This window comes from Vigna unguiculata, chromosome 4 (assembly GCF_004118075.2).
Source record: "Vigna unguiculata cultivar IT97K-499-35 chromosome 4, ASM411807v1, whole genome shotgun sequence".
Taxonomy (NCBI): domain Eukaryota; kingdom Viridiplantae; phylum Streptophyta; class Magnoliopsida; order Fabales; family Fabaceae; genus Vigna; species Vigna unguiculata.
The window spans coordinates 4,216,843-4,234,738 of NC_040282.1; the positions used below are offsets into that span (position 1 = coordinate 4,216,843).

General features: G+C 29.3%; 2 protein-coding genes across 5 annotated transcripts in view; both read left to right on the forward strand.

Moving 5' to 3' along the window:
* The first annotated feature begins 2,880 nt into the window (after positions 1–2,880).
* Positions 2,881–10,363, forward strand: LOC114181282 (uncharacterized protein YtfP). 2 transcript variants are annotated; one of them, XM_028067691.1, is made up of 16 exons: positions 2,881–3,174; positions 4,143–4,311; positions 4,397–4,456; positions 4,757–4,870; positions 4,955–5,042; positions 5,934–6,079; positions 6,162–6,263; positions 6,389–6,460; positions 6,564–6,663; positions 6,928–7,010; positions 7,642–7,719; positions 8,091–8,189; positions 8,273–8,323; positions 8,426–8,482; positions 8,944–8,985; positions 10,159–10,363. In XM_028067691.1, exons 2-16 carry the CDS (start codon positions 4,231–4,233, stop codon positions 10,234–10,236), a joined length of 1,251 nt encoding a protein of 416 aa, XP_027923492.1. In that variant the 5' UTR covers positions 2,881–3,174; positions 4,143–4,230; the 3' UTR covers positions 10,237–10,363. The 2 variants fall into 2 exon arrangements, with proteins under 2 accessions (XP_027923492.1, XP_027923491.1); XM_028067690.1 differs by having other exon boundaries at positions 4,186–4,311.
* A 3,318-nt stretch (positions 10,364–13,681) lies between these two features.
* The window catches only part of LOC114180958 (inositol hexakisphosphate and diphosphoinositol-pentakisphosphate kinase VIP2-like), a 31,370-nt gene continuing 27,155 nt past the window's right edge, over positions 13,682–17,896 (forward strand). For 2 of the 3 annotated variants that reach the window (XM_028067256.1, XM_028067258.1), the window contains exons 1-5: positions 13,682–13,974; positions 14,185–14,244; positions 14,894–14,940; positions 15,608–15,691; positions 17,395–17,458. In XM_028067256.1, the coding sequence (XP_027923057.1) occupies positions 13,918–13,974; positions 14,185–14,244; positions 14,894–14,940; positions 15,608–15,691; positions 17,395–17,458 (312 nt within the window). In that variant the 5' untranslated portion in view covers positions 13,682–13,917. Of the gene's footprint in view, positions 13,975–14,184; positions 14,245–14,893; positions 14,941–15,607; positions 15,692–16,447; positions 16,481–17,394; positions 17,459–17,896 lie in introns of those variants that run through there. The other variant, XM_028067259.1, reaches the window with a different exon arrangement.

Sequence of the window (17,896 nt, forward strand, 5' to 3'; positions counted from 1 at the left end):
TTGGTTTAAATTAGTCTTTTTATCTTTTAAAAATGTTTAATTTAATTCTTTTATTATTTTTTATCCAATTTAGTATTTTTTAATTATTTAAGTTTGTCTTCTTTAATTTAAAACCAAATTAGTAATTAAATCTAATTACAACTTATATAAATATGTTAAAAATATTTTTTTAGAATTTATACATCAAATCATTCCACTTAAATGTTAAAAATTTTGAGTATTTAGATGAGGGGTAAAAAATTATATAATTTAAAGATTTAGTTGGAATGATTTTATGTATAAAGTATAAAAAAATATTTTAACATAAATATATAAATTGTAATTAAACAAAATAAATAAAAGGACAAAAATAATCAAAGTAACTTATTATAGGACTAAATCACTAATTAATCATTTTTTAGTTAGTTTTTTCTTTGTAGAGTATAGCTTTCTTTATTTCTTTATTTTTTTTAAAATAATTTTCTTCTTCAAAAATTAATTTTATCTTAGTGAGAATTTTGCCCATTTTTATATTACTTTTTAAATTAATTTTAGCTTAGCGAAAACATAACCTATCTATATATTATTTTTTAAATCGATGCTCTCCATGAGCAAATTTTTTTGTAGTTTTAAAAAAAATAAATAAATGGTTTTAAACGTTTACTTACTATAAAATATACTAATTTAAAAAAAATTGTCCGTTAGCAAGAGTATGATTCTCTCTATATTTTTTTAATTAATTTTATTTTAATAAGGACTTAATCCTTTCTTTATATTATTTTTTTAAAATTAATTTTAGCTTAATAAGGATCTAACCTTTTTATTTATTATTTTTTTTAACAATTTTCTACTTTAGAAATTAAAATTTTATCTTTGCACTCTCTTTACATTATCTTTTACTAATAGTTTAACAAGGATCTATCTCCCTTTATCTGTTATTTTTTAAAATGATTTTTTTAATTTAGCAAACTCTTTGTATATCGTTTTAAAATGTATATTAAAAATTATAAATTTCATACTTCATCCCTAATTGAAGTTGATTGTTTGGAGTTTTTAATTCATGCTATTGTTTGCACTTTAATGTTTTCAAACACCGAATGATGTAATTTGAATGCATTTTCTAGCCAAATAGGTAAACGCTGATTATTCACCAAATAATTGTTCCTTTTAAAAAAATAATAAAAAGGAGGGCCAAATTATTACTATGCCATAGTTACATCTAATATTTATTTTTTAAAAAAAGGGCTAATTTGTTGTAAGATGTAATTATATTTTTTAAGAAAATAAAGAATTGAAGGATATAGTTTAATATTTATATTGAAAAACGAAAAAATGAGGGTCACATTCTTGCTAGCCCATAATATTTCTTTTAAAAAAATAAAAGTGATGGTTAGATCCTCACTAACTTCAATATTTATTTTGAAAAACTAAGAAGTGAGGTTTAGACAGTTGTTAGTTCATGAAAATAAAACATTTTTTTAAAAAATAAAATTTTAACAAGGATTTAGCCCTTACAAGTAACAATATTTTCTTAAATTATAAAACGTTAGTGAAGGTCTATTAATATTTTTTTGAAAATAAATTATTGATACCGAGAAACAAAGAGTGGGTGTCACCTACATATTTTTTAGAGGGTTTTGTCGGTCCTCGTTTCATTAGATTAGATACAAGGATGACTTACACATAAAGTGGTGTAAGAGAGGATTTTTCGAAATTTTGTTGCGATGATTTTTGTTTGTTTTCTGGTAGTGTTTTTATTTAAAAAAACAAGTTAATAAGGTTTCTTCAAATCGATACTAGTGACATTATGAGAGTAGCGATAACATTACTTTTTTTTTTATTGTTTGTGTTACCAAGTGTTAAATTGGTCTTCTAATATTTTTCTCTCTCAATTTAATTTTGATTTTTTTTAAATGATTTAATTTGGTCTTTGTTTTCAATTTTGAACAAACAAGTTAATGTCAACCTACGTGTCAATTTGCGTTTTTTTTTAATTTTTTGATTTTTTAAATTATTTTTAATTTTTTTTATATGTCACTTCACAATTTTACCGTGTTAAAAAGATTTAATTTGGTCTATATATTTGTTTTTAGTTTTAATTTAATCACATTTTTTGTAATAATGAAATAATATTGTCCTTCCTTAAATTGAGACTCGATATATGTTTTGTATAAATTTTATGCTAATATTCTTACTAAAATTAATATTTTTATTAAATATTTGTAGAAATATTTTTAAATAAACCTTTTGTTTTTAGTTTTATTATTAAACAAAGTTAAACTCCAAATCTAATTTCAATAATTAACCATTTTTTGTTATTATATATAAAGACATCAAGTAAATTTAGTAAAGATTAAAAATCCAATAACTTACATAAATTTAAGAACTAAACTTTAAGTTCAAAACAAAATCAAAATTGAAAGTTTTGTATAGAAATTAAAGTTACTTTAAAAATATTTTATAAAAATGTTAATTTTAGTAAGAATATCACCATAAATTTATATAAAAAGTGAATTGAGTCTCAATTTAAGAAAAAACAATATTGTTTTATTCTTACAAAAATTGAAACTAAATTAAAACGAAAAACAAATATATGAACTAAATCGAATATTTTTACACATCACACAAATATAAAGTGACATGTGTAAAAAAATAAAAAATATTTTTCTTAAAACTATAAATTAATATTGTTTGGTTAAACTAACAGTAAATACCAAATTATTATTTTTTAAATATAAACAAATTAGATAAAAAAACCAATTTAACACCTTCTAACAAAATTAAGAACAAAACATAATTTAACTTGTAAAGAAAAAAAAATGTAAGAACATTTGTTTTGTAATATTTAGATAGAGTAGATACTTTTTTCCTGTTGAATCAGGTCAAAACATAGATTGTCTATCCAAAACCAAGACATATAAAGAAGTTGCAAATTTTCGAACAAAGGGACCCAAGATTTGAGAACTGTGTAAGCACATCACATAAAGAACGCTCACAGAGAGTTTGAGGAAAGCATTTCCGATGAGTAAGACTCTGCATATTATGGCAATGAGACAGTGCTTCGCAGGTTCTGGACAAGCTAACCGCTCTGTCTTCTCTCTCGGTTTTTCCTCAATTCTTCCTACCTTTCACTACAAAAGTACCAAACTAATGAAAAGGAGTTGCACTACCCATGCCATTTGCCATGCTACAAAGGTAGGTACCCTTTTTCATTTTAATCCTTAGTTCCAGTTTTTTAAGAAAAAAGAACATTATTTTGGTCGCCAGGAGTGTAAACTGAATCCTTAAACCAAAGAATTTCATTATAAGTTCATGGGATGTCAAAACATGTCTGTAAATTTTACATTTTTATCTTTGAACATATGCAAATGTTATCGCTTTTAGTAACACAAGTTTTTAAATTTTGGCTGAGGGAATGGACAGTGTACTTTCAAGATTCGTTTGTAAAGTTTTTCTTATCTTCAGATACCAAGGTTACGAAATTATACCCTATCGGACCCGAATGATGTTTTCCCCTTGTTTTAAAAGGACAACTTAGAACGGTGTTATAGATGTTTTCATTGATGTTTTCCAATCTTACTCTGATTGGTGAACTGTGAGAAATGAAGTTAAAAGAGTATAGAAGCATGAGAAATGATACATAGACACCAGATGATGGTGGCAGGCACGAAGGTAGAGTAAGAGATGGAAGAGAGAATGATGTAGATATGATGTGATAATGAAGAAGTAGAGAACACATGATGAGTGTTAAACAATATAAAGTATAGAAGTGTGAAAATGGACGCTGGTATACCAGAAGACACTTTGAGAGAGAAAGAGACAGAAGAGCAAATAGGCCAAGATATGACTGATGATATGACATGATTAGAAGAAAGAAACAGAGAGAATTGTGAGCGTTGAACAATATAAAAATATAGAAGTATTAAAAATGATGCATGGACACTCACACAGTACTATGCAATTTGAGAGAGAGATGAGAGCGAGAATAGTGTAAGATACGATTGGTAATATAATGTGATGAAAAGAAAAAGGTTGAGAAAAATGACAAGTGTTAATGAAGTGTTTGATCTGTTGAGGTATCCAAATAAAATCATTTTTCATGTGTTTATGTTACTTTACTAAGTTTTGTCTTTATTGTAATCAACTACGCTTTTGAGCTCCAGTTAATGTGATTATGACTCCAACACTGTATTCTTTGCCGTGAAGTCAAATGAGGAGCTGTTGGTAGTTGTTGGGGGTGGGGCAGCTGGAATGTATGGAGCAATTCATGCTAAGACTGTGGCACCCCATCTTAGTGTCGTAGTTATTGAGAAGGGAAAGCCTCTCTCCAAGGTTTGTGTCATAATGCCATCATGCTATTCAATTTCTGTGCAATGTTCTCATTCTCTGTTGTTCTTCTCATTGGTACTGTCTGCAGGTGAAAGTTTCTGGAGGAGGACGATGCAATGTGACTAATGGGCATTGTGTTGACAATATGGTAGTCCTGCTCTCTTTGTAAAGTTAAAAACATATATGTTTTTTTGTGGGATAGTCTTTTAACTGCCTTGCACTACCATATCACTTTTTTGTTCTGAGACCATTTAGAGAAATATAACAAGTTAATTTGATGTTTGTAATCAACTGCAGGTGAGCAGGTCATTATTCTATTGGTTTCTTTCCTCCGAGGAATTATTAAATTGTCATTTTTAGATATTTGTTTTGTTGTGTCTTGCATGTTATTACTTTATTTGATTACCATAATGGAAGCTTAAATGTTTTGAATATGATTAGTTTGTAGATTTTGGCAGAAAACTATCCGAGAGGTCACAAGGAACTGAGAGGGTCTTTTTTTAATATACACGGTCCAGTGGATACAATGTCCTGGTTTGCCTCTCATGGAGTGGAGCTGAAGGTTTTCCTGTGAAAAACTTCTAATTACTTGCTTCTGTTTCAACTTTCAAGAGTACATTTCTAATTCATGATTAACTGCTCTTAGGTTGAGGATGATGGCAGGGTATTTCCTGTCAGCAACAGCTCTTCTTCTATAATTGATTGTCTCATGTCTGAAGTGAAGCAAAGGGGAGGTATGATGTCCTAGTATGTTATGCTTTTGGCTGTTTGTGTAATGTGGATTCGGTTGGTGAAACATTGTATATTAAAAATAAAAATGAGCTTTCTGTTATCTTATATGTCCATTTACCCCCTTCTGTCACTTACACAATGTGACTCTTTCTCTGAAGTCAAATCCTAAAAAAAAATTATAGTTGGTAAATCATGCCTTTTTGTCTTTTAGTTTTCCCTTGGTTTGAAGATTAGTTCAAGGTTCATAAGCCAAAATGTTACTATATGGTTATAGTAGTATAGACAGAGATTTTAATCTGACAAAGCTGCCAGTTCATCCCAAATGGGTATAACAGTTATAACAGCCAAAATGTTACTCATAATTCATTAAAATCCTCTCTATATGAAGTGTTCACTCCACAAAATGGATGATTTGTTTATAGCATGCTATATATTCAACTTGGAAATACTAAATTGCATATTCCTAGATCCCTACCTGTATGAAACTCATAGCCTAACTCAATTTCACAGAATCAGTTTGTAATATCAAAATTGCCTCCACTACATATTGTATTTTGGCACTATCTCTAGTCAATGTGCGACTTGGAATTTTCCCAATACAGTTCCTCACATCTAGCACTGCTGGGCTTGATATGATTATAACATTGTCAGTGACCCTTTTAATGGAACTAAAACAGGCTTCAATATCATCTTACAAAGTTGCTTAGGCCTTACTCAACCCTTTAAAACTGGTTTTTAGGGTGAAATTTTGTCTTTGTTCAATGTGTAACTTGGGCTTTTTCTAATAGATTTTATGAACATCAACTTCAGTTTGTGTTTTATAGTCCTTTGATTTCAAGATTTCTATGATGTACATTCAATCTATCAATGCTGAACTCTGTATTCTGAAATAGTTTCTCTGCAGACCAGAAAAGTTGTAGCAGCAATATCTATTTTATCTAGTGGCAAATTCCTTCTTGAGATTCAGCAGCACACATCTGTTCATGTTGAACGTGTTGAAGCTGATTATCTATTGCTTGCTAGTGGTAGTAGCCGTCAGGTTGTGGTGGATAATTGATTTATTTGAATTAAGAGGCATTAATCTTGTCATATTTTCTTAAACAAGTTTCTTTCTGTCATAGGGTTATACTCTTGCATCTCAGCTTGGTCATTCAATTGTAGATCCAGTGCCAAGCTTGTTTACTTTCAAAATAGAAGATTTGCGTTTGCGGGAGTTGTCTGGGGTAAAGTATCAATTTGTGAAGTAGGGAATTCAAACTCATTATTCATGATTAGTACTTATAGAGTTGTTTCTGCATACATTAAGCTTCTTTTCTACTCCTTTATATTTGGTTTCCTTAACTGTCAGGTTACATTCCCTAAAGTTAAAGTGAGGCTAAAATTGGATAGTGTTCAAAGGAATATACCTAAGCTTACACAGGTATGCTTTGTTATTACCACAGGTTAAAACTAGTTTACCTTGGTGCTGTTACTACAACAGATTAAAAATTGAAAAACATGTACATGATATTGTCAAATTTTAGGTTGGTCCCATGTTAGTTACACATTGGGGGCTCAGTGGACCTGTTATTCTTCGGTTATCTGCTTGGGGTGCTCGTTTTCTGTTCAGTTCAAGTTACAAGGGTAAGGAAAATCTTTCCCGATATTATGCATTTGGAATCTTCAAAATTCTTATGAAAATTTAAATCAATTCTTGTATGAAACTTCTTGAGATTATAGTAAAGGATTTCAATTCATGTACAAATCATTCTGTTTAATATCTTCTAATGTTTGTAACTTTTTGGTAGGATTTGTAAATCATTTTCACTCAAGAAAATTCTTTTCTATTCTGCAGTGTTCCAATTTCTCCACTTTCTTTTTACAGATATTGTTATAATTTGGATGCAGGCAAACTTTTTGTGGATTTTGTCCCTGATCTGCATGTGGAAAGTTTGAAGTCTATTCTTTCTCATCACAAGCTTCAATATGCGGTAAATTATTGCTCTGTGTGCTCTATGCAAAATTCTACAAACCTATATTCCATTGTATTAAGTTAGACGTGGAAGGTGATTATATGATTTTGTTAATAAGATTCTTATCTTCGTCAGTTAATATTTGTAGCATAAATCCATTTATCTTGCTCAACATTTTATGGAACTGGCGTGGTTAAGGATAAGAAAAAATTGGTTTGGTTTCATAATTGGAAATTGGAATGTCTAATATGAGTCTGCAAAATGGGTTTGCATGGTAGATGCACTCTGTCTAATATTGTTGATTTAGTATAAAGTTGTATCAAGACAACCACAATCATATTATAGTTTTTGTTAGAAGTGAGTTTAAAGCCCAACTCAACCCTACAAAACTGACTTGTAAAGTGAGGATTGCATCCACTTATATATTGTGAATTGACCTTATCTCTAGACGATGTGGGACTTCCAACAATTTTCTTCTTTCCTCAAATTTTCTTTTAATTGAGTTTAGGAACTTGCATTAATTCAATGTAAGCAGTTTGATCAAAGACTATTTCCATGTAAATTTCGATCATCATGTCCTTCACTAAAAATTTGTAACCAATTGTGTTCACATTGGTTGCCCTAATTTGTTTTGCTTGTGCCTTTGCAGAAACAAAAGGTACTTAATTCCTGTCCTCCTGAATTTGGCATAACAAAAAGATTCTGGAGCTATGTGCTGGAACGACAGGTTTCATAGCAATTCCTAGTTTTTTGATAGAAAAAAGTGTGTTTTTAATCCCTATACTTTCATTAAGCTTGGTATTGGTCTCTCTAATTTTAAATTGACGAACTTAGTCCTGCATTTTTTAAAAATATATGAATTTACTCCCTCTACATGCTTAAACTTAGCATTTGATGATGGTATTTTACTGAGGAACTAAATTCACCTATTTTCTAGAATTAGAGGACTATGTTCATTTATCTGAAAGTACAGAGATTAAAATCAAGTTGGCTGAAAATATAGGTTGCAAAAATACATTTTTCCTTTTTTTGCTAATTTAGTGTTGTAGTTGTAATTAAAAAATCTTGACAAATTATGTAAATAATGTTCCTATGTAGGGTTTTAGTGGAGATGTCTTGTGGGCTTCTATTTCAAATAGTTCATTGATGTCCATAGGTTCTTTGTTAAAGGACTGCATGTTTGAAGTGACAGGCAAGGTAAGGTTTCTTATCCTTTCTTTAATGTTACTAAATTTTGTTCATACATTTTGTGGTTTAACATTTCTTCTGTCCTATCAAAGGGTCAATTTAAGGATGAATTTGTTACTGCTGGTGGTGTTCCCTTATCAGAGGTTCTCTGTCTTAACTTTCTTCACTTTTTCCTTCATCCTCCCTACCCTAGCTTGCTTCCATTAATTAGAAATATTATTTAACTGTTTTTTTTTTTTTTTAAGATTTCGCTTAATACAATGGAAAGCAAAGTTTGCCAACGTCTATTCTTTGCTGGAGAGGTATATCAAATTTAAAAAATTGCCTTTTGTTTCAATTTTTGAAGTAGAACTAGAGAAATGTTATATGTAGAACAATTCATACAACAGTTGTTTGTGTCTGTCTCTTTTGTACATTATTTTTCACATATCAGAGTGATAGAGAAATATAAACACAACAAAACTGTTGTATAAAACATTAGGGTTTTCCTAATCTATGCCCTTAGATTCTAGTTAAGAAATTAAAAGGAGAAAGTTTTTTATTGGAAATCATATGGAAGTGTATTAAAATATCATAGGGGAACACATTTTTCTCTGTGTTGGAAGTCCCACGTCGATTAGAGATAAGACCAATTCACAATATATATATATAAGTAGGTGCAATCTTCACCTTACAAGCCGGTTAAAACTAAAAACTTTTGCATATTGTATCACATCTCAAACTATACAACATGATAATGCAATATTAAATGTTTCTTCTGCAGATTCTGAATGTTGATGGGGTAACTGGTGGTTTCAATTTCCAGGTAAATGAAGGCTTAATTGGCATATGATTATTGACAACTAGCAATTCCAATTTTCTGAGTTATTAATAATAAAATCTTGTATGTTATACATGTTGAATTGTTCAATTCTTACCACCATAAATAACATTATTATTTTTTGTCTTGAGGTATATTCCTGTCTGAAATTTCTCTTCTATTTCAATTGTCATTGGATATTCTTCTGCTTTTATGTTGCCCCCATTTTTTTATGTATTGCTTAAAATAGCATAAATCCTATGGTTTTTCTCTCAAAGTATTAGAAGTATATACTATATCCTATACAGTATAAAAAGAAAGTCCATCAAATCAACCTATGGTGACTTGGTAGCTAGTTGTAAAGTAAATATCTCATGATATTATTGATGGTTATTTCTAGTGGAATTTCTCTAATTAGTTTCTATAAAAACTTTATTTTTAGTGGGGGTAGGGGCAGGGTTTTGCTATTCTAAAAAATATATATTTTTATTTTAAATAGCTTTTCCAAAATTATGCTTGGCTTGACTTTTTCTTGAGGATAAAAACTCTTAAAAAAAGCTAGGAGAACAATATTAAAAAAGTCTTCAATTGAAAAGGTCAATGTATTATTGGCACTTATAGTATTTTTTTTATGTGGACTTTTTTTTTCTTTTATAGGAAAATAATGGACTGAAAAAACTAGGTTAATTAGAATTTTAGTTTTTTTTTTAAAAGGATCTGCAAGTTTGGTCTTTTTTTCTGTGACTTTAGTTTCCAAATTTAAAAAAGTCACAATTTTACATTTTATTTCTTTATTCTAGCTTAATTGGATTCTAGACATAAAATTAAGAAATAGTTTAATATTCTAAAATGCAAACATAAAAGAACTAAATGTATTCAGAATCAAGGATTGAACCAAAATTATCAATTTTTTCAAATCTGGGATCAAAATTCTAATTTAGCTAAAGGAAATATTGTATTTTTCTGATAATAAATATCATATGGCTTGGTATGTGTATACAGCATTATAATTTAGCATAATTTGAGGGTCCAGTTTTCCTTAGAACCATTGAATCATTCACTTTGGCATAAAAGGAAAAAGGAGAACAACTTTATGACTAATTGATTAATGTCTCATGGTATACTGAAGAGTCAAGACAGAGCTTCTTCTTCATTCATTTTCCTTTGTTCTCTGTGCAGAATGCTTGGTCAGGAGGATTTATTGCAGGAAGCACTATTGGTGGATTAGCACTTGAATCTTGTAATGGTTTAAAGTAAATGCAAATTTGCAAATTGCATGCTTTTGTTGGCAACTTGGCCTTTCTTTTCTGGTTGCCAATGAGGACAAGTACTGCATTTTCCTTTTTTAGCACAATCAAATTAATTAAATATTCAAATTATTCAATCATTATTAAGCAATATTCTAGCATTTAAAAATATGAAATTGTGAACCTATATAATTAGGGTAGTAAGTAATTATTAAGAAAATTTAAAAAAAAATGTAAAAAAATGTTGATGGGTTAAGTGGGTCAATCCGGCTTGAACCGTAGGTTAAATGAGCTGGGTTGAGTTCAACCTACTTTTGAAAAAAACTAAATTTTTCTTAACTCAATCCAGCTCGAACTCTTGGCGAATCGAGTTGATTCATGAGTTGAAACTCATTTTAACATTTCTATATTTGAGCATAATCTAAGTGTGAGTTTATGTCTTTAATTTAGTAAAAATGACAAAATTAAATATTATATAATAATAAAAAAATAATAAATACAATGATTTTGGGTTAAAGATAATATCAATCAATTATGTAGATTGGACAGAACTTGTGGACTACATAGGTAGAATGCAGAATGTCAAGGTTTTTCTTATAAGTATTAAATGCATTTCAAGGGTTAAAAAAATCAAGTTTAAATCAAACATACATTTAAATAGGAAATAAAAATATTAAAATCTATAGGAACAATAATTATATGTCACCAAGGGACAAACAAATTTATATTATCCTCTCAATAAATATACAAAACAATTATACTTATCATTGAGTTCGTCATTAAATAACCAAATAATGACAAAAGCACAAAATCAACAATGCAGAAAAAATGGACAGGACAATGAAAATGGAAATTGAGAGCGACACAAAAGGAAAAGAGAGAGAAAGAATGAAAGCAAATAAAGACTCTGACGGAACAAATAAATATAGATAAAGGCGAGCGATAACGACACTTGCATGCAGAAGTTGTAAATAATAAAATATGAATAAGTATTAATTTAATATAAAAATTTAAGTATATTAATTTTATTTAAACTTGTTAACATAATTAAACATGGAATTAATTTTTAATAACTGTAAACATTCAAAAAAGTGACAATTATTAAAAACAGAAAATGTGCTCAATTATTATTTATTAATAAAATTTAAACAATATAAAATTAAAATTAATTATATTTTTTTTATTATATTAAAATCAAAATGTATCAGTATAATGTATTAAAAACATGTTTATTTTGTAGAAAATTTATTAAGATTTTTTTTAATGTTAGATTGGAAAAACTTTGAACTAATCGTGACTAAAATTTTTGACAACTTGAAAATATTAATTAAAAAATTAAACCAAAAAATAACACCAAAATTAAAAAAAAAAAATCATAATTAATTTCAGACAAAATAATGTAACTATATCAATTGAAAATCATTTAAACTGATTTTACTAAAAAAATGGTTATCATCTCCAGACCAATAATAACCTAAACTAATAGTTAACTAAAAAAAATTCTTCCACTAATGCTTTCGTTTTATTAAATATTACAATAAAATTTATATTTAATAATAATTGAAAGGATTTATTAAATAAAAATTCTACAAGCAACACTCAAATAAAATATTTAAAATTAAACCAATTTAAATTATAAACAATTCAAATTCACAATATTTTATATATTATTCTCATCCTCAAATTTTTGACCAGGAAGTTTAGACAAGATTGGCTTTGAAATAATCTCTTTAGCAATGCTTTATCATGGATAAAAATTGTGTTCTTAATTATATTTATTTAAAGATACACAAAACTAATATTACAGTAACAAAAGTTAGAGGAAAAAAGGAATATTTTCCTGTTATATATTAACAAACAAAAAGTGTCTGGATGAGAGAAAGAAAGTGCAGCAAAAGCTCAAATAACAGATAAAAAGTAAAAAAAGAAAAATAAAATAAAATAAAATAAAAGCATATGATCTTATTTTAATGTAAAAATTAGTACATTACTACACAACCATGATTTACCCCAAGTTAACGAAATAAAAAAAAAAAATTGTTGCAAAAAGTTTGAGTCGAGGATAGTGACTAAGAAAGCAGCTTTAAGGAAAACGTAACAGTTGGGTTCACTTTGATGCTTTGGAATCAGAAAATCCCAAAATCCAATTCAACAACTTGTTTTATTCACCTTTTTCTACCCCTCTTTCCTCAAGTCTATTTCCTGCTAAAGGTTTACCACCCTCTTTTCCATTGCATATTCCACCATCCCAAAATGCACATTCCCATGACAAACCAACAAGAGTGACACATTTTTAACATCCCACGACACTATAATTTAAAAAGGGTTAAATATATTTTTATCCCTTAATTTTCGATGAATTTTAAAATTAGTCCATTTTGAAATTTTAGATTAATTTAGTCTTTTATCTTTTGAAATATGTGGATTTAGTCTTTTTAATAAAAATTTGTTAGGTTTATTTAATGTTTCATATGCATTTCAGGATTGTATTTAAATTATTTATAATATTTGACACATTTTTGCTTTAATGTTAAGTCAAATACTAGTATGAAACACGTTTGAAATGTCAAATAAACGTAACAAAATTTGATTAAAAGGACTAGATCCACATATTTCGAAAGATGAAAAACTCAATTGGTTCAAAGTTTCGAAATGGACTAATTTCAAAATTAACTAAAAGTTAAATGATCAAAAATATATTTAACCCTTTAGAAAGTACTAATATTTCGACGCCACACTATTTTTACAAAGACTATTTTATTCTTCTATTATCTCTATTAATCAATTCCATGATTAGAAAAAACTATTTATAATGAATAAAAAATTGAAAGTGATTTTATTTATAGTTTAAGCAATTAATTTAAAATAAACTACTTTTATGCATTATACTTAATAAGCAAAAACTCATGTATTTTTCTAAACATAAAATAAATTTAATATAATATCTTATGTCTTTAAAAAGTTTGTGTGGATATTTGAATTTTCCAACTTCTTTATTCTCTAATGAACTATTTATCCTCTATTTAGATGATGATTTTAAATTCATTTCATCAAAAAATTAAATATATAAAATAATGTCATATTTAAAATAAAAAATATGAAATAAATAAATTATATAAATAAATATGTATTAGAAAGTATATTAAATTTAAAATTAATATACATGATAGTTAAATTTTAAATCACTAAAATGAAATTGTATAATAAGTGGAGGGCAAATTACTTACATGCCATTTCACTGCTGAATAATAACATAGACATATAATAGGTGAGTAATTAATTTATTAAATATTTAAAAGAAATTCTAATTTACTAATTTTTTAATCAGTCTTCATAAAACATTCCTTGTCTTAAGGAATTTGATTCGCCACAGTTAAACCAACGTACCAGTGGCTGTTATACAGTGCTCACAACATTCTTTTTTAACGTTTATTTTTTGTCTCTCTATGTTTTTTCATTTGCGCTTCCTTTCAGACTCAGTTTTTCTCTGTTTGAACAAATTTTCATTCAGTCGTTGTTCATATATTTTCCGAGACGCAACACTCGAACAGTTTCGCCATTTTTCTCGGTGCTCACGTTCGCGCATTTTCTCTCGCGGAATGAGCAGGGATTCCGTTACGACGACACCGTTTCGTTGTTAATTTATCGCATTGGATTCGAGGACGCCAGCGAGGTTGAATCGATCGCAGAGATGGCGGTGGCGCTCGCGGAGAAAGTTAAGATCGGCGTCTGCGTGATGGAAAAGAAGGTGAATTGTCACTCAGAGGTTCTTTCTTTCATTACACTTAATCAATCAATCTCGTTTCTTCGTCTTCTATTTCGTCTTTTGTTTTGCGTTTTGATGATTTGGTACTACGGCGGCATAGTTTCGGATTTCGAAGCGAGTTTGAACTTCGAAGAATGCGCGCGATTCCCTGCCTCTGTTTTTCTGTCCTCATTGCTGGATTGGATTTTGCAGGTCTTCTCTGCGCCTATGGGACAAATTTTTGATAGGCTACAAGCGTTTGGTGAATTTGAGGTAGGTGAACGAGTTTGCGTTTGCAGTGTTCTGGTTTTTTTATTAGATGTGGTGGCTTGTTGTTGAATAAACTAGGAATGAATAACAGAGTTTGGATTATTCGATTTCTTTTTTAATGCTAATGTAAACCATATGAGTGAATAATACGAAACGATTATATCTTAATAGTTTAATTTCCTTCCACAACTTTACATTTTCAACATAAAAAATTACAGTTGGTATTTACACAACTTTTACTATAATTATAAAAGTTCACGAATCATCTATCACGTGAGATGCGTGATGATTCATTGTCAGCACATATACTGCTTACTCAAAGTTTATAATGTATTTTTATGAGTTGACTCTTAATGCATTGTTAGTGTAAAATATGTTATATTATGGATCATTGTATAATTCTTAACTTTTAACCAAATTATAGTAAAAGTCAACAAACTTATTTTCTGTGATCAATGTTATATTCTGTGATTACACGATAGAATATTGTCAAAGCTCAGTACATACTCCATTATTTATCCTGTTTCTATTATATATTATTTTGTTCTGTGAAAGAAACGGCTGAGTTGGTAATTGTGTTTTCCATTTTTTTTTCAATGTTTTTTTTCTGTTTATTTTTATTCTTATTTGATATTTTTTGTCTTATTTGTAGGTCATACATTTTGGGGACAGAGTGATCCTTGAAGAACCAGTAGAGAGGTATGATAGTCTTATTCGTATAGCTGGAACCTTAGTTTGAACTCTAAATTTTGGAGAGCAATATTTGTGGTCCTGTTTTAGAAAAAAAAGTTTCACGTGTGTATTCCGATGAGTCTTTTATTATAATGCATCCAACTTAGGGAGTAGGAATGAAACAGTTGGGCAGACAGAAATTGGGAATGCAAGCAAGGTGAAACTTTTGTAATTACAAGGTTATCAACGAAAAATACAAAGGAAAATAAACTAAACATTCCCTAAGTTTTAGTTTTCACCATGGGAAAATGATGGAATTTTTGAGGATGTGGAAAGTTTCATTCACATGTATCAGTTAAACATTTATAATATCCTATTGTATGTTTGTGATTACATTCTTTTAAGTTATTTTGCTATGTTTGAGTTTGCTATAATATTATTTTTACTGGAGTTTGAGATTGCTGAAGTGTTTAAACTTTGTTGATTTTGGAAGGAACTAAAAACAACAGTGCCAACGTTTCTTTACGGCACGAATCTATATGAACTGCTTAAAAGTTCCATGATGACTTGACATCATTAATTGTATTTGTACTTGGTACATTTAAGTTACAGATGAACTGTTTTATTTTTGTTGACCTTGTGGATGTTTAAGGCTATGCCATTCCAGTAATGTTTAAATATTGTATTATTTCAGCTGGCCAATATGTGATTGTTTGATTGCTTTCTATTCCTCGGGATATCCCCTTCAAAAGGCGGAGGCGTATGCTGCTTTAAGGAAGTAAGCTTGTTTATTTACCAACTTCATTTGATTTTAAGGTTAAATGTATGTTTTGTTACTCACCAGCCTGTATATAAGATAGTGTAAGATCGTTAAAAGTTGGGTTATTAAGCACTAAAATGTTCTTGAATTACATATAGGCCCATGAACAGCTACATCCGTGATGGTCAAATTCTTGTATAAATATAATATAACAATACATATATGCTAGCTTATTGACAATCATCTTCTGAAAAAAGAAACCTTTATTTTCTGGTGTATTTAGTTTACATGACTTTTGATGTGAGAATTTTTATGGTTCTTTGCTCTGATATTTCAAGGTAATTTCATTTTCTGACGCTGAAATTGGGAGGGGATTTATTTTACTGTCTAGTGGAACTGTAAGGCGTTTGTGCTGCTCTTTTCAAATGTTGTGTTGAGAATTAGGCGTCACCACTGACAGTAAATTCTCCGCTAAGTTTGGTATGAGTGTAAAATGTGTTATTCATGAATTTGCATGCAGATTAAGACACGTGAAGTGTACAATTATGAGAAACTAGTCATTCTTGTGTATAAACTTTTATTAGATTGCGAGAGAAATCAGAGAGAATGTCTTGTAATTAGATAAATGCCAGTAGCACACTATTATTGGTTGAAATTTATTGAAACTTCAAAACTTTGGTAGGTCCCTCTTCTTATTTAATAAGATTCTCTTGATTTTTTAGTTTTCAATAAATTTCAATCAATTGTAGAGTGTGTTAGGAAGAGTATTGGTAGAATGATGAAAGTACAAAGATGACGAGTCACCAGGTAACAACTCTACTAAGTCAGGCTGAGTTTGTTATTACAGTCTGACAATTGCAGCTGTAACTAACTGTGCTGAAATACAAAGGTCAGGCTATAGAAAATCCTGAGATATACTTAAGAAAAATATTCTCTTGCAACTTTTAAGTTGCTTCTGAATCGTAAAAATAATTGAAACTGATCGTAACTAGAATTAGCCTCTAACTTCTAGGAAGATTTTGAAATCTTCACAGGGTATTATTGATCCACGAATGGTTTGACTCTCACACCTCCTTTTTCCTAGTGGAGGTTCCTGCAATATTGAATCTATTATCCTGAAATCGTTTTCCTTCCTAGAGAAGGATATGATAGAGATCTCAATTAACCACACTGAATCATTCTTGTTTAATTAGTGTTACTGTAGAATTAGTGGGCTATTGCTCAAATTTACAGCATATATTGTCTGTTGCTTTGTTTCTGTTTTTTAGTTGTATAATATATGCACTCATATAATAGTTTCTTAAAATTGATAAATGGAGTGATTCCAAGAAAATGAGAAAAGAGTGAGAAAGCTAGAAAAAAAATCGGAGAGAGATCTGAACTAGTATTCTGTTATTAAAACCTTATCTCTGAAATATGAAGTAAGAACAACTACAGTTGACCGGCAACAGCTAACAGCATTCAGATAGAGTGTCAGGGTTGAGTTGCGGAGTATGAGTCTTAAGTCGTACATAGGAAGTGTGGGATTGTTAGACTTTGAACTCTCCAATTACAATAACTGGATTTTGCGGAGTATGAGTCTTAACTGCCGACAAAAGGACTGGACAAGCGGAAGATTATCTTCTCTAACAATGATTTTCTACAGTTTGTTACAATTTTACTTTGAATGTTTGTATGAGAAGGTTTACTGGTCTAAAAACTAGTCATGCACTGTGATGCAGGCCTTTTGTGGTAAATGAACTGGAGCCCCAGCACCTTCTTCATGACCGGAGGAAAGTATACAAGGTACATGGATGGAATCAATCTCCCTCTTTTTTAGGTTTTGATCTAAAATCTTTGTAATTTTCACGTATGATGAAGCTTTCTTCTTTTGGCTTTGAATGCCTTGCAAATGTGCTATTTAGCTTTGAATGCTGATAACTCCGCTTCGCATGCTGTCTTGACTTTTCCTTCATGGTCTGGCTTGGGTTTCGAATTAAGGCATTAACTTTTTCTCGTTGTTTATTTAACGTCTGATATTTATATGTACATTTTTAGCATGAAGCCAAGCCAATGAAGTGAAAAACTGAACTTTGAGTTTCTGTTAGTTCGTGTATTGCTAAGGAAGGAAAAAGAAAAAAAAAATCACTCATTAAAGTTATATTGGTCTTGTCCTCCCCTCTTCCCTGGGACAGACTTTTAAACTTAGTGAAGATCATATTTCTATTTATTGTTGTTAGTTAT

Coding starts and splice junctions, on each gene's coding strand:
- LOC114181282 (XM_028067690.1), top strand. CDS start 3,001: ATGAGTAAGACTCTGCATATTATGGCAATGAGACAGTGCTTCGCAGGT. Junction 4,312..4,396: donor AGGGAAAGCCTCTCTCCAAG/GTTTGTGTCATA, acceptor TACTGTCTGCAG/GTGAAAGTTTCTGGAGGAGG. Junction 6,264..6,388: donor GTTTGCGGGAGTTGTCTGGG/GTAAAGTATCAA, acceptor CTTAACTGTCAG/GTTACATTCCCTAAAGTTAA.